Source organism: Contarinia nasturtii, unplaced genomic scaffold (assembly GCF_009176525.2).
Source record: "Contarinia nasturtii isolate CC-2019 unplaced genomic scaffold, AAFC_CNas_1.1 Cnas_scaffold_285, whole genome shotgun sequence".
Taxonomy (NCBI): domain Eukaryota; kingdom Metazoa; phylum Arthropoda; class Insecta; order Diptera; family Cecidomyiidae; genus Contarinia; species Contarinia nasturtii.
Genome location: NW_022197640.1, coordinates 4062913 through 4078059, shown reverse-complemented (window position 1 = coordinate 4078059; position 15147 = coordinate 4062913). Strand labels below are relative to the sequence as shown.

At 31.2% G+C, this 15147-nt stretch overlaps 1 protein-coding gene across 6 annotated transcripts in view; it reads left to right on the top strand.

Moving 5' to 3' along the window:
- Positions 1-10682, top strand: part of LOC116337729 (zinc finger protein 1) — a 31740-nt gene extending 21058 nt beyond the window's left edge. For 5 of the 6 annotated variants that reach the window (XM_031762549.1, XM_031762547.1, XM_031762548.1 and 2 more), the window contains 3 exons: positions 7347-8816; positions 8910-9357; positions 9518-10682. In XM_031762549.1, the coding sequence (XP_031618409.1) occupies positions 7347-8816; positions 8910-9357; positions 9518-9714 (2115 nt within the window). In that variant the 3' untranslated portion in view covers positions 9715-10682. Of the gene's footprint in view, positions 1-7219; positions 7279-7346; positions 8817-8909; positions 9358-9517 lie in introns of those variants that run through there. The other variant, XM_031762553.1, reaches the window with a different exon arrangement.
- The last annotated feature ends 4465 nt before the right edge of the window (positions 10683-15147 follow it).

Genomic DNA, 15147 nt, shown 5'->3' with positions numbered 1-15147 from the left:
GGCAAAATTTCTTTGGCTACACTTCGCTATACTGGCCGTATGGAATTAAAAATCAGTAAAACGGTCATCATTTTAAACTTAAATTATTAAAGAATTCAGTAGCTGGCTGGCGACGATGCGAATTTCACGATATAATTTACATTCTTTTTGGATGTCTCACTTTAATATAGTATAGGTTCAAAGAATGTCCTTTAACACATTTCGTCGCTCCAATCTTCTCGAATATGAATTTTTGATATTAGCAGAAATGCACTATAATAAAAAAAAAATGTCATCTTCTTGGAATATCATTCTCACTTTGAATGAGCAAATTTTCCGATTCCGTTTTTTTTTTCAACTTTTTTTTTTCATCCATTGATGACAAATTTCAATACATTCATTCTCTTTTAATAAATATTGATACGATGATGTGTGTTTGTTTTAATTGTAAAAGTATTAACATTACAACAACCAATCTAAATGTCTACAGTACGTACAATACATTTATGATTGATTTTATGGCATTTTTATGAAGGAAATGTTCGAATAAATGCGCTCCAATTGTCTTTTCAATTAAAAAACCTTTAAACACAAAAACCGGCACTCAGCTAGGTTCGTAATGTAACAAGCATTATAGTGACTTGAAATTGAAATATGCACCAAGCATCACGATTGAAAGAAGATGGCAACGATTTAGTGACATAGAGCAATAAAATGTAGATGACGGAAAAGAGCACATTCTGTGGTAAAAAAGAGATGTCGAAACAATTACCGCAAATGCAGCTCGTTTTCCTGACCACAATCAATAATTGCGTTCGAGTATATTTAGGAATTGCTTTTTACTTGTGTATTTTATACATCATTTGATCTCTCAACGGGTATCTAGAATGAATAGAGTCTATTTGATTGTGTCGATATATGCCTTGTGAATTAATTTTCATTTAGATGAAAACGTACCAACTTAGCAAAAATACATGAAAATCACTTTATAGCGTTGTTTTTGCTATTGTATCGTTTGAAATCAAGTCAAACACACAAACACACACACACACACACAGAGAGAGAGAGAGAGAGAGCGACAGAGAGAGAAATAAAACAAAGAAATAAATATAAGAAAACAACGGACGGAAAGGCATCACAAAGTACCAAGAATTTGGATACTAGAAATCAGAAATCTCTTGATAGAACACTAATTATGAGCCAAAACACACGATCTCATCTTATATGTATTTTTTTTTGTTTTTCTTTCGGTATGTTCAACCACATATTTATCATATATGTATATTCAACGGAATACGAACGAAATGGTGACCGATAATACTTATTATTTATAAATTAACGATACCATACACTGCAGGGAAAAAGCAGTACACACGAAATGGGTGAGATCAGAACGGTCGACATCGTCAGAAAAAAAATCTTAAAACTACATATGTTATTTACAGCCTTTGAATATTATTCAGTCTTTTTTTTGTTTGCAATTCATACAAATGAAGCTCCAACAGTAGGAGGGTAACGCATACGAAATAAAAACAGAACGAAAGAAGTGGAAAAAAATATTTTTTTTTCGGTGTGTGTGCGTTACTTGGTGATAACCTTTCATAAAGACCCCTCGCCGTCAAGAAATTTTTAATTCGAAATTTAAACGAATGTAGTTTACATGTGTAGTCATTCTTCAATTGTGCATTTCGAATCTCAATTAGTTTTCCTTTTCCTTTCGTTCGATTTCTCTCCTTTTTTCTTTTCATATCTCGTTCTTTCGATTCAGGAGAATCGTAATTTTGTACTGGCGATGGCCATAGTGTTCAATGCATCAAATTAAAAGTACATTTGTTTTTTTGTCTCAGTACAGAAGATCATACGAGTTCATGAAGAGTGCGTAATAAAAATTTCTTTTTGCCAGCTTTGTCGAGAAATGAAATATGCTCATAACAATTTAAATGAAAGACTAGTCTGTACGGCTACATTTTAATCAAACTACATGGTTTGCTCTATGTAATGGTGATCGTTTACGTTTTCAATTTGTGTTATCGCATGGAATGAACGAAATAAGAAATCCCGTAGTTGAATTGCGTATGGACGATATCACATCTCAGGAAACATTTATGACAAATAAACCGGTCGTGCTACTCACTCACAAGCGAAACTTTCTTTATTATATGAAAATAAAATATTTAAGTCACTAACTATCTTATCACAAAATGTTATATACATATTATATTGTTGCGGTAAGGAGAAAAATCAAATGGAATGCCATCATAGGAATAAAAAAAAAAACAAGCAACACATTATGGAAGGGAACGACAGTGACAAAGGCATAAAATTCTTTGCTCAGAAATCAGTTGAACATGCGTAAAAATTCAAATCAACAAGTCGTTAATTAACACAAAATTCAAAGTAACGAATCAGAAATCAAAGGCGTTTTATTTGAACAGTCAACGCAACAAAGGACGCGCTTATGTGTGTGTATGTCTACATGCATAAGAGAGCGGTCATTGTCTTTACCATGAATGAATGAATTATAAATGTTTTTCTTTCTATATTGAACTAGCGTGTTCATCGGCAATTTGTGTAGTTGAGAGGCCGATCGAAAGGGAAAGTTATTGATGAATTACAAAAAGAATTCACACCGTTTCATTTCAAATCAAAATCGTCAAAAAGAAATTAAATTTTCAACATGTTTTGCTTGAATTTGTGCCATAAAACAAAAAAAAATGTATAAAAAGTCTAACTTTTGACTCAAACACTCTCTGTCAAAATACAATTATCCATTTTTCAAATGAGTTTTTTTTTTACTTTCGAAACAAACATACTTTTCCACCTGATTTTTTTTTTTGTTGTTTTTAATTAATGGTCGTTAATTTTTCTCATTCGGACTTGCTTTCCTGTCGTTCATAACTCATTTTCATTTACGGTGTATGACATATTTTGGGGCATCGTTTACTTAGAAGAGTGTGCACACTTTGGTGTCAATTGAGCGATAGGCAAATGTCTTATGGCATGTCAAATAATTCTCGTCGATAAATGCTTTCTTCGCTTTAATTATCGTTTTATTAGTGTGGCACAGTGATTAATCTTCCTAAAATGTAACTTAAACATGCGTAATTTTATGAAATGTGTGAACAACGTATGCATTAGTCCATTTTGTAATTTTATCAAGAAGCTCAATTATTCAGTCGTGCCGCCGTTGTTGTTCCATTTTAAACTCTATTTGTTGGTTTGAAGAGTCAACCTGTAAGAAAATGAACGCCAAACATAATTACGAAATCATAGCAATTTTTTTATTTGCACATAATTTAACTGCACGTTCTTGCTGTTTTTTATTTTTCAAATGATTCGTCATATATCACAACAAATCATCATCTGATGATTCAAAAAAATAAAAATATCAACAAGTTGAAAATCTTGATCTGTATATTTGACCATAGACATTTCAACAATTTGATACATGATTTTTGAATTGACATAATGCTTTTACGGTAGAACAACAAAAATTTGATAATTATGAATCGAAATTAAAATAAAATGAAACGTAATTCACTTTAAATTGGCCGTTCCGACATTTATTTATGTTATGTGTTTCTTTGATGATAATGTTTACGGAAATGTATTGGTTTGTTGATTGCAAGTTCTTTTTTTTTTATTTCAAAGCGGTAAATCTATCAATATGCGTGGTAAATCTTTCAACTACTCAAGTAACAATCAAAATAGAAAAAATCATTTTTGCACCTTCAACCGAAAACCATTTCAACGAATATAAAAACGTTATTTATTTTATGAAACATTATAAATTTTGATAGGCACGCTGAAAACGATGGCTCTTGAGTTTAAAATATTTTTTTAAAATATTAATTTCCTGTTTGTCTGTTGAAAAGAGAGCAGTGGAAATGCGAAAGAAATGTGAAAGGAAAAAAAAACAATAAAAAATGACTGACAACGACGCCACCGTCGCCCGAACATCCAAATGCGTTAGAGATACAACTTTTATGACATAAACAATAATAAAAGAAAATTCATTTGATGTTCATTGTATATTATAGAATTTTCGAAGTTTTTTCTTCCACCTTTATGAAAATATAAATTGGTGATATTTATTTGTTTACTAAGCTCGATAATCGGAACGATAGAACAATCGTTGCCATACCAAATATCTATTTCAGTTTCATTCCATTTGCATGCCACGGAGATTTTTGACACCTCAGTAAAAACCTGAAGTGTTTTTTTTTTGCTGCATTATTATTGAGACACTGATGATCTATAATTTCACTTCTGATATAACCTCGTTAATAATGACGAGATTTTTTGACTTGATTTTTCTCATTTACACGTGTTATTTATTCATTTTCAAGCACTGAAAATAGCAGGCAATGAAATGTGTAATATTAAATGTTTAATGCGATATTAGAATTTGTATATGTTTAAGATATCTTTGACGCACAGCCGTGCGAATCATGCGAAAAGCATGTCTTTACTGTGGAACCGCTTACACTTGTATTTGTATTGCATTGAAACTCATTCAAAGACGCGATACAAACGCCCGAAATGATTCGCATGACTGTGCGGCAGATATCTACAAAACCTGATACCATTCTAGAAATATCATTGTCAACTATTTTCAGTGTGAGCAATGCTGAGCAGCGAGAGCAGTATATTTGCTGAATGAATATCCACTGATAATTTTGGACGCTGATTCTCAGCCGCTGATCGTGTAACAACACAACATCAGTACAAAAGTTCATCGCATATATTTTTGCATTCTCTTTTGTGCGAACTTTCTTCAAATCTGTGCTGCGTTTTATTTAACGCGCTCAGCGGCTGAGAATCAGCATCTGAAAATATCAGTAGACATTCATTCAGCAAATATACTGCTCGATCATTTTGTGTGCATGTTATATATTTCGTTGTTATTTGCATTGTTCAATTCTATATTCTCTCTCTTAGATAATTGACGCCCACCTTTCATATATATCATACATAAATATTAGTGTCGCATTTGAGATACGTGTATGGTTTGGCGTGTTTAATTTTTTCCTTTCTCATTTGAAACTGGAATGGAGTAGAGAATGAAAAGGCTAAATGTGACATGATTTTGTTTTTCGTTCAAAAACAATTTCAACTAAACACGATAAAAAATTCCAAAATGTAAAATTTATCTTTTGGGATGAGAGTCAGCACGAACTTAAATTTCTTCATATCCAACCAGCAATGCACCCATTGAAAATTGCGCAGCTGAACTATTTGTTTTTATTTATCTTAAAATGCACGCGGCACAAACATCAATTGTATTTGTTGATATTTTTGAATGCTATTAATAATTTCACTTGACGATTCAATGGTTGTACTGTATTTCAGATGCACATGTATGTGAGTACACCGATTATCTTCGATGTCGATATTGGATTTTCAAAGAGCGGCTGCTCAGGCATAAAACAAACGAAATATTCATAACAATAATCAATCCAATGGAAACCAATATGAATTAAGATTTTTAAGAAGTTTTTCCGGCGTATTGCTTATTGCACATGCGCCCGTCTTTTGCCCGTTCTCTCTCTCTCGGTGTGTGTGCGCTTGTATTTTTAAAATGATTGAATTCGTTTTTAAAAATGGCATATGCACCTGTCTGTTAAGCAGCAATAAAAACAACAACGGCTACAGTAACAGTTGTATTGTATTATCGTTTACGGTTAAATGTTTGGATAGGCACGCGCCATTATTGAAAGTAAAGAACGGAATTTCCGAAACATTTAACAGAATAAGAATTAAAATCTTCATGTTTTGAGTATACATATGAACATGAAACTATTAAAAATGTATTTGTAGCTAAATAAAGAGTACTGTACAGCGTAGTCAGATATGAAAAATACACCGCATGTCGAATATATAAGCGCACGCATTCATATTCAATTAATATTGTGGAGCAGGTTTATCATCAGTGGCTGGCTTATTACGAATATAGCTAATGGAAAGGAAACACGATCCATTTCGAGTGAACATATTCCGGCGTATACAACACCTACAACACAATCATTTGTGCATGAAAACGTTTTCAATTCGAGTCACTCTCAATCTTTCTATCTCTCTTACTTTCCCTTCTTTGAATCTTTGGAGCTTACGAAAATAGTTCATTTTGCGATACAAATACTGAGTGGAATTACGTTTTACGAGTGTATGTGGTTGTGTGTTGCTTATCGAAAGGAAATGCATCACTTATTTTTCACTTTCATTATTATTGCTACAACCAACACCGGACGGAAATGTAATTATTCTCACATATTCTCTTTTTCGATTTACTTTTAAAAAAAATTACCTCTCCAAATCGAAGGGTCACTTTTCATTTTAAAAGCATTTTTATTCTCTCAATTCGTTGATTTTTTTCGCTCAAGAATTTTTTCCGTGTGGATGTATCATTTTTTTTATATTCATATGAAACAATTGAATAAATCGTTTAAAAAATGATAATACTAATTCATGTAGTGGCCCTTATCGCTTATATGTATATGAAGCATTTGTTGAAACGAGGCAAAACGTTTTACGATGGACATAAATTGAGTTTATACTTTTATTTTACACACTTGCCTTGGCCAATGCGCACAAACACACACTAGCTTGATTATTTGACGGTGAGATTCCGCGAATTAAATGTTGGCAAAATTATTGTGGTTGTTATCAAAAACAACCTTATTCCAATTTACCAAATTGCGAGAGAAAAAAGCACATGACGGTATAAAATATGAAACTATTCTACTTACACAGAAATGTACGTGTACACACGTCGATTTTGATTCATGAATCTAATCTATTGGCGGTGACCTATGACCATCGTTTCACCGCCATGTAAATGTGCGGCAGAAACGAGCAGAAAAAAATATATTATTTATTCCGCCAAAACAAAGCCGTACAACAAACGACATATTTATTGAATTAAGTATTTTTACGTGTACACGAATTTTGAATCATCGCCATTTCAAAGAGAAAGAATGTATGCAACGCTTAAAATACCCAAGACTATTGTATTATTATTAACAATAAAGGATTCAAACGAAAAAATGATGCTTTTATTTTTATGTTCGGTTTTGAAAACGATAACAAACATTGCGAGTCATCGAATAAATTGTTGATCAAAAAGTCGAGCCCACGAATCATTTGCTACAAAAACAAACGTCAGAACGAGATAGAGAATAAAAACGGTTACAGTGCCTTGCACCCATGTGGCAAACGTCGTGCCTTAGTTTGATGTATAACAACAGGAAAATGAATTCCGATTTGATTCTTTTATTCGTTCAGAAATTATGCATATATGTACTTATTATGTAGTGAATTAATATATAAAATAATTTGGTTTTTTCTTTTTTTTTTCATGATTTCAGAGCTGTAAAAAGTGTCAAAAATCATTCGCCAATGTGTATCGTCTACAACGTCACATGATTAGTCACGATGAATCGGAATTGCTACGCAAATTCAAGTGCAACGATTGTGATAAGGCGTTCAAATTTAAGCATCATTTGAAAGAACATATTCGCATACATTCGGGTGAAAAACCATTTGGTTGCCGTAATTGTGGTAAACGATTTTCACATTCCGGCTCCTATTCAAGTCACATGACATCAAAGAAATGCATTAATTCGGGACAAAAAGGAAATCGTTCGGTGAAAATGGAAAAAACTGGCACACAAAAGCGTTCTGGATTTTTATCACAACAATTGCCGAATGTAAACAATGTTGGTCTTGGTGTCGGATTGAATTTGAACGAAAACAATAATTTGCCAACAAGTCCAAATCATAATGCATTCTTATCAATGATGCCGAAATACCATGGTTACGATGTAAATGCATTGCTAGCATTCGGTAATTTGCCAAATCCATTCCTTATGATGGATCCACGTCATCACATTCACAGTATACAAAGTTTATTGGGATTGACTGGTGCACCATCCAATGTGATGGAAGGTTTTCTCAATAATTCGCATAATATTAAAACGCCAAGCCTCCATTCGGATCCGGAAGATATGATCGAAGAGGTGACTGATGATATAAACGATGAATCGGGAAAATTAGTTATGGACATTGATGGCGATGAAAGTGAAAATAAAATGAAAATTGAAGATATGTCACCATCGCCAGCAATCAGTGTTAGTAGTCCAATATCGTCACCGAATTCAATTCAAGATCGTTGTGAATTGATGAAAAAAGAAGACAGTCGCAGCGAAAATGGTTATGATAATAACGATTTGACATGCGGACGATGCAGTAAGACATTCAATCATCGCACTGAATTGGCACAACACGAGACCATTCTATGCGGAATGATACGAAAACAAGAAGAGGCCTATGCAGCAGCTCAAGCTCATGCAGCTGCCGCTGAAACGATGACAATGAATGCAAGCTTTGCAGGAATGGGACTACCAAATCAACAACAATCGGGCAGTGAAGATGAACGAAAAGTACGCGTTAGAACTGCCATTTCAGAAGAACAACAAGCCATTTTAAAAGAATACTATGCAAAAAATCCAAAACCAGGCCGAGACGAATTCCGAACAATTGCACAAATTTTGTCATTGGATTCGCGTGTAGTTCAGGTCTGGTTTCAAAATAATCGTTCACGCGAACGTAAACTCAATAACATGGGATACTCAAAGCAACATCAATTGTTTGTAAACGGCCAATTGTCGGCCGCTGCTGCTGCAGCCGCTGCCGCTGTTGTTGCAGCTGACAACAAATCACAATCAAATAATACAAAGATTCCATTGCCAATTCCATTGCAACAGTCGATACTCAATAGCCAATTATCGCCAAAATTCAATCACAGCCCCGTTGAAAATATGGACGATCAACCTCTGGTGGGTGCAATTTTATTTTATCTTCATTTCGAACTAATACATTTGATTAAGAATAAAAATTTAATGTATTTTCTTTTTACATTTTTTCTACAGGATTTATCAGTAAAGAAGGAAGGTTCAATTTCAACGCCATCAAATTCACCACGATATGGAACGGCACCGTTGCCATCTGAAGAAGTTATAAATCTAAGTCGAAAATCATTACCACATTATCCTTATGTGCCACCATTGGGTTTCGTACCAATGGAACGTTTTCTAAATATAGCACCTGAAATGGCTCGAAATAGTCTTGTGTCGGACAGTGTGAGCCCAGTATCAGAAAAACAACAACGTATATGGAAGGAAGAGCTTCAGTATGTCAAAGATACATTCAATGGAAATCTTTCACCAAAACAGCCAATTACACAATCTCAAGCACCGGCTAAACGATCCTATGTTAAACAACAAGTTCCTGAAGGCGAAGGTCAATTTATTTGTGATGAATGTGACAAAGCATTCAACAAGCAGAGCTCATTGGCGCGACATAAATACGAACATTCTGGTTAGTATAGTTATAAACACATGTAAAACAATTTATTTTTATTATACTTTTCACTTGGACGAAACTCGTCTATGGTGGTTTATTTATTCATAATTATAACTTTATAATAATATAAAACTCTCCCTTTCTTTTCTACTTTACAAAATGTGAAAAACAACAGGTCAGCGTCCGTATAAATGTCAGGATTGTACAAAAGCATTCAAACACAAACATCATTTGACCGAGCATAAGCGACTGCATACAGGTGAAAAACCGTTCCAATGCACAAAATGTTTGAAAAAATTCTCGCATTCAGGATCGTACAGTCAGCATATGAATCATCGCTATTCGTACTGTAAACCATATAGAGAAGCTTAAACTAAGGTAATCGCTGTCAACTGATTTGAAATCACATTACAATTCATATGTGAATTCGTTAAGCGAACAATTGAAGACAAAACTACAACAATAAGTTAAAATGAAAATAAACCAGACAGCCATTTCGATAAAAAAAAATTCTATATGTATATGTAAACGTATTTAATATATAATTGATAGAATTTGGGTGATTGAAATAGATAAAAATTAGAAGGGAAAACAACCGCAAAATAATTTACCAAAATATGTACATTAAACACAGTTCCATAGATTTGAATCTCCATTTGAGATGTGACGTGCGACTGATTTTTTTAGAGGAAAAAAAGAAATTCTCTCTCTAATTTTGTACTTAATGATGAAGAGAAAGAATTCATTTTTTTAACGAAAAGAATTTACGTTGATTTCCTTTCTCTTCTTTTAATTGCATCAATAAAATACAACGATAAACGAAGAAACAAAAAAAAAATCGAAAAAAGAACATAAAATATTAAAAAACACATTCAAAAATCATTCCCATTATAATGTAGGTTTATAAAATGCGCAAATGTGTGTATTTATATGAAAGAAGATAGATATTTCTAAGCCACGAATTCATCGTTGCCAATAATCTGAATTACTTCTAACAATTAAGAAAATACAAACTGTACATAATGGCTGCTCAATGGTCCATGCAAAATGGTTGAGAGAATATGTGTAATTATGAACAGTACCACAGATGGTCTGAAAATGAGATGAACATTAATGTAAGGTCCACTATATAAAATGAGAGACGGTAAATAGTTACAATATATTTTTTAAAATCGTTTTTAAATATTATTATTATTTTCCTTTCTTAAAATCGATCTGAATGATTCTTTCACATTTTTTTTTATTTTAAATGTAACCTGTAAAACCTGTAGGGTAATAGTATAATGGTGTTGTTTTTTTTAAGTATATTTTATATTTTTCTGTTTTTACAATTTTACCGAATGGCATTGTTTTATTTTATTTTTTCTTTATATCTTTTATTTACTTCATTTAAATCTACTCTGAAATTGAAGAATCTGTTTGGAAAATGTTCCCTTAGAAAAATAGAAATGTAAAGGAGCCATTTAAAAAATATCAAATTAAACAGATTCTTTCTTCCCTTTATTTGATTCTCATATAATTTAAACAGACAGATTTGTTCGGACCTCAAAAGAAATGAACTCTTGAGTAAGGTCGAACGGTGTTTATATAATTTATGTACAATTACGAAAAGATTTTCGACTCCAAATTTTTAAAAAACTAAACATGTATGCCATTTACAAATTCGACACTATGTCTTTTTTATTAAATCAAACTGTTGCTATTTCCAATGTCCCCTCTCTTGTTTTATGATTTATTACATAGATGAAGTCATTCGATAGAGATAATATATATTGAGAGCATTGTTTCAGTAAATAAGGCCTTATTTCTTTTTTTCCATATTATACGGTACCTGATCATACCGATACATTTGCATTTATTTTATGCACCAATCACATAATTCGATTAAACACAACGAATTTTATTAATTTGAAGAAAAAAATTAACAAAATTTCCATCAATTTTAAATAGTATGTACTCAAAGGTGAACGAATAATTGAAAAAAATAACAATCGGCATATATCTATCACTGAAGGCTGGGTCTTTCGCAATTTTTTTCAAAATTATCACAATCAACTTTGGTTTTCGTTTTTTTTTTTAATCAAAGATTCTTTTTGGCACGAAAAAATGTTTTTTTTTTGTCAATCCTGTATCGCGTGCTCAATGGACATTCATGTCATACTTTAAAAATTCCAAAATTATAACGATAAACACTTTCTGAATGATATAAAAATGTGGTTCATTCGGCACTCGGTTTGGTACCTAATTATAATGATATAATCCATTTCTTCCCAAGCGTTTTGTCTTTGTTTGTTCCTTTGTCAAAAAATAAAAAAAATGATTCGTAAACAGAGAGAGATAGTTCATAGCATCAACATAAATAGAAGAAATCAACGAGATCGGTTGAACGATGCATAATTTTGGACCACAAGGTGTTAACAAGACAATACAAAATATTTATACCTTTAAAGAAAAAAAACTATTTGAAATGAAATAAACAAAAAAAAATAAGGTTTAAAGTAACAAAAAAAATATTTGATATTAATAGCGCCTACAATTTAGAAATAGTTGTTAATAAAGAAATGAAGAATGAAAAACTATTCGAAGTTCAAGTTGATAAAAATTGTACAACTGTGACACTCAACCGAGATGATTAAAACACAAAAGAGATTTATCGCTTCGACGTGTCCTTTTTTTTATTTAAGTAAGTAATCTACACACACACACACACTCAGTACTTGTCATATGCTCAAATTTGAAATTGCAAAAGCTATAGAGGTGAACAATTGAATTTTTAAATATTTTAACAGCTTTGCTATGATTTCACCATAAAACGAAAAATAAACTTAGACCAATGAATGTCTCGTATCTTTTAGTTGTTCGCAAAATAACGAAAAAAAGAAATGGAGATGCTCATTGAATGAAGCAAGACGTATAACAAATTTGAATATGTTGAATATGATGAACATTATTAGAACAATATTTACAATTCAAAAAATATCTATTCTAGATACAATAAGAATTAAAGATATTAAAATTAAATAAGATTTATGCAGTGTCTTTATCGTAATTAATTTGAATTTTTTTTTTTTCTTTAATAAAAAGAACTTATTTAAAACAACGAGCATTCAATTCAAACGAAAAACCACAAAAAAAAACACAAATGATGGGATTATATTTCGTTATGGTTTCGATTTTTCATGTCAAATGTCAACATCCTTTTTGAATTCATTTAACAAAAAAAAAATTTAAAGCAAACAAAGTCTCATTCTTATTTAGATGTAAAATTGCAGAATTATTTTAGCAATTAAGTCAGTAAAAAATTGATATTTACGTATTAAAAAAAATACAAATTAACAAGAAAAAATTATATATTAAAATGTTATTACAGATATGTATTATTACTGTAGAAGATAATCTTGAAAATACGCTGAGCATAACGTAAATAATCGCCAAATGAAAGAGAAAAACACATACCTACATTAAAATAATTCGTTGCAATAATAACTGACGAATCAACTAATACGAAGAGAGAGAGAGAGAGAGAGAGAGAGAGAGAGAGAGAAAGAAAGAGAAGAAAACAAGTTTTAATCATTCCATGACATTTTTGTTGGTTTTTAGTTTTCATTTTCGACTACGAATAAAAAAAATATTAATGATTAATTGTAAAATAGCTGGATTGAACATTTTTGCAAAAAGATTTCGGAAAATTCAAACTAAAGTAACACAATAAAGAATAGAAATCAACGTGACTCGAATAAACTATAAAAAATAAATTAATCATAAAAATGAACGAAAAAAGAAAAGAAAAACTATGATGAAATGAAACGCTTGGTCTTGCACTTTCGAAAGTATGGGTCCATTGTCCGATTCAATGTCCAAAATTGTCTGCGCAAGTTTGCTTTTAAGCCATATTGAGAAACATATATATTTTTTTTCGTCACAAATCATATTTAGTTGTAACAATTGTTTTTAATACATGTTCAGTATACAAGTATTTTATTAATGGATGTCAGTATTATTATATGGAAGTGCTGAAAATTTGTTTTACATTGATTCGGCAAAATTTTATTCGGGCAACATGTGAGACACAGCTAATATTTAGTACATACAAATCATATTGACAATAATATATCTTTCTACGTATTGTAGAAATTCAACGATTGTATTTCCACAAACACACAACCACACAACACAACACAACACACACATATATATATATATATATATACAAAAATCAACCAAGTTTCAATCTCGTTTTTCTTTTTTATTAGTGCATCCATATTATAAGATGCTCAGACAGTTTGTTATGTACAAACAACAACATGTTTGATGGAACAGAATTATATTTAAAAAAAGGTTTCCAAAACAACGAACATTTAAAATTATTCTGATGATTATTATTTGTATCCCTTTCCTTTTTTTTACTTACTTTAATACAATTACTTACAACAACAACAAAAAAAAACCAATGAAAATCAACGAACAAACACTCATACATACTCACAAGTTCTATAAAGTATACATAAAGCATGTGTATGAAATTTTTGAATCTATTCAAATAAAATTGCAAATTTAAAAGATGAATGAAAAGAGAAAAAAAAAATTAATAGGAGGAAAGATGAAGGTAATGACTAAACTATAACAACTTCGAACGTAATATGCAATGCAAATGCTAGACGTTTTTATTTTTAAGTGTAAATTTTTTCTTGATGACAATTCTCAGCAAAATCAACAGAATTGAAGCTAGTTTCCCAAAGACATGTACATAAAGTATATTATACTAACTATTATTATGATAATTCAAGAATAAATAAATTTCAATTGAAAGCATTCACAAAGTGCGTTTGTAATTTCGATTTCGATTTTAAATGAACATTTGACAGGGAATTCTCAAGATGGAATTGTAAGTATGATTAATTGATGTCTGATTCGTCAGTTGGATATGATTCACTGAATGCTTGTTTCAATCAAAGTCTTTCATTCAAAGTGAGCAAACAACAATCGGTCTTTTCTTTAAATCGTGATATTATTCTTTCAAAAATTGTAATTGTTATGAATGAATATGTCTTATGTCTTGAATTTTTGTTTTGTAATTTTTTTACTTGGCAGAAAATTCAAAACTCAACGAAAAATCAAATGGGACAATTCAACGATAAAAAAGCTTCCCTGCAAGCTTTTTCACAGCTTTCGAATCGCATCCGAATATTTCTAACAGTGTGAATCGATAAATTCGTTCATAGATGGCACTCGCCATTTTAATCTGTTTTTTTTTTTTTAACTTGTCTATATGTGTGTGTTTTCTATAACCAAACGAAAAGCAGTATTCATCTAGTTTATATTGATCACAATTTTAATGATTTTATTCAATAATTTTTACCAAATTTTAAGATTTAAATCGATTGAATCTTGTTCTGCTATGGTGAAAACTAGGTATGTTATTGAAATGTTTATTTAAAAAATATCCCGAGTATATACCACGTTTTAACCTTCATAAACTGTTTAAAAAATATTCATTACATAAGACCAATTTGATCCACCGGATTATCAACCTTTTATTATTGATTATTATCATATCTTATTTAACCATCAGTGGTGCAGAAATATCTTCTTTTTGGCCAAAATGTTATAAATTTAAAAAATCTCTAAGAAATGCCCAAAATATGCAACATTTCAAATAAATAAACCGGCACCCTAATGCAAAATTCATGAAATTGGCCATAGATGGCAATATTGGTTTATTTCATAGTATTTTTTATTTGATATTCAGTCAAGGGGCACAGTTGACATCCAAATAACATCGTTTTAACGATGTATAACTGTGTG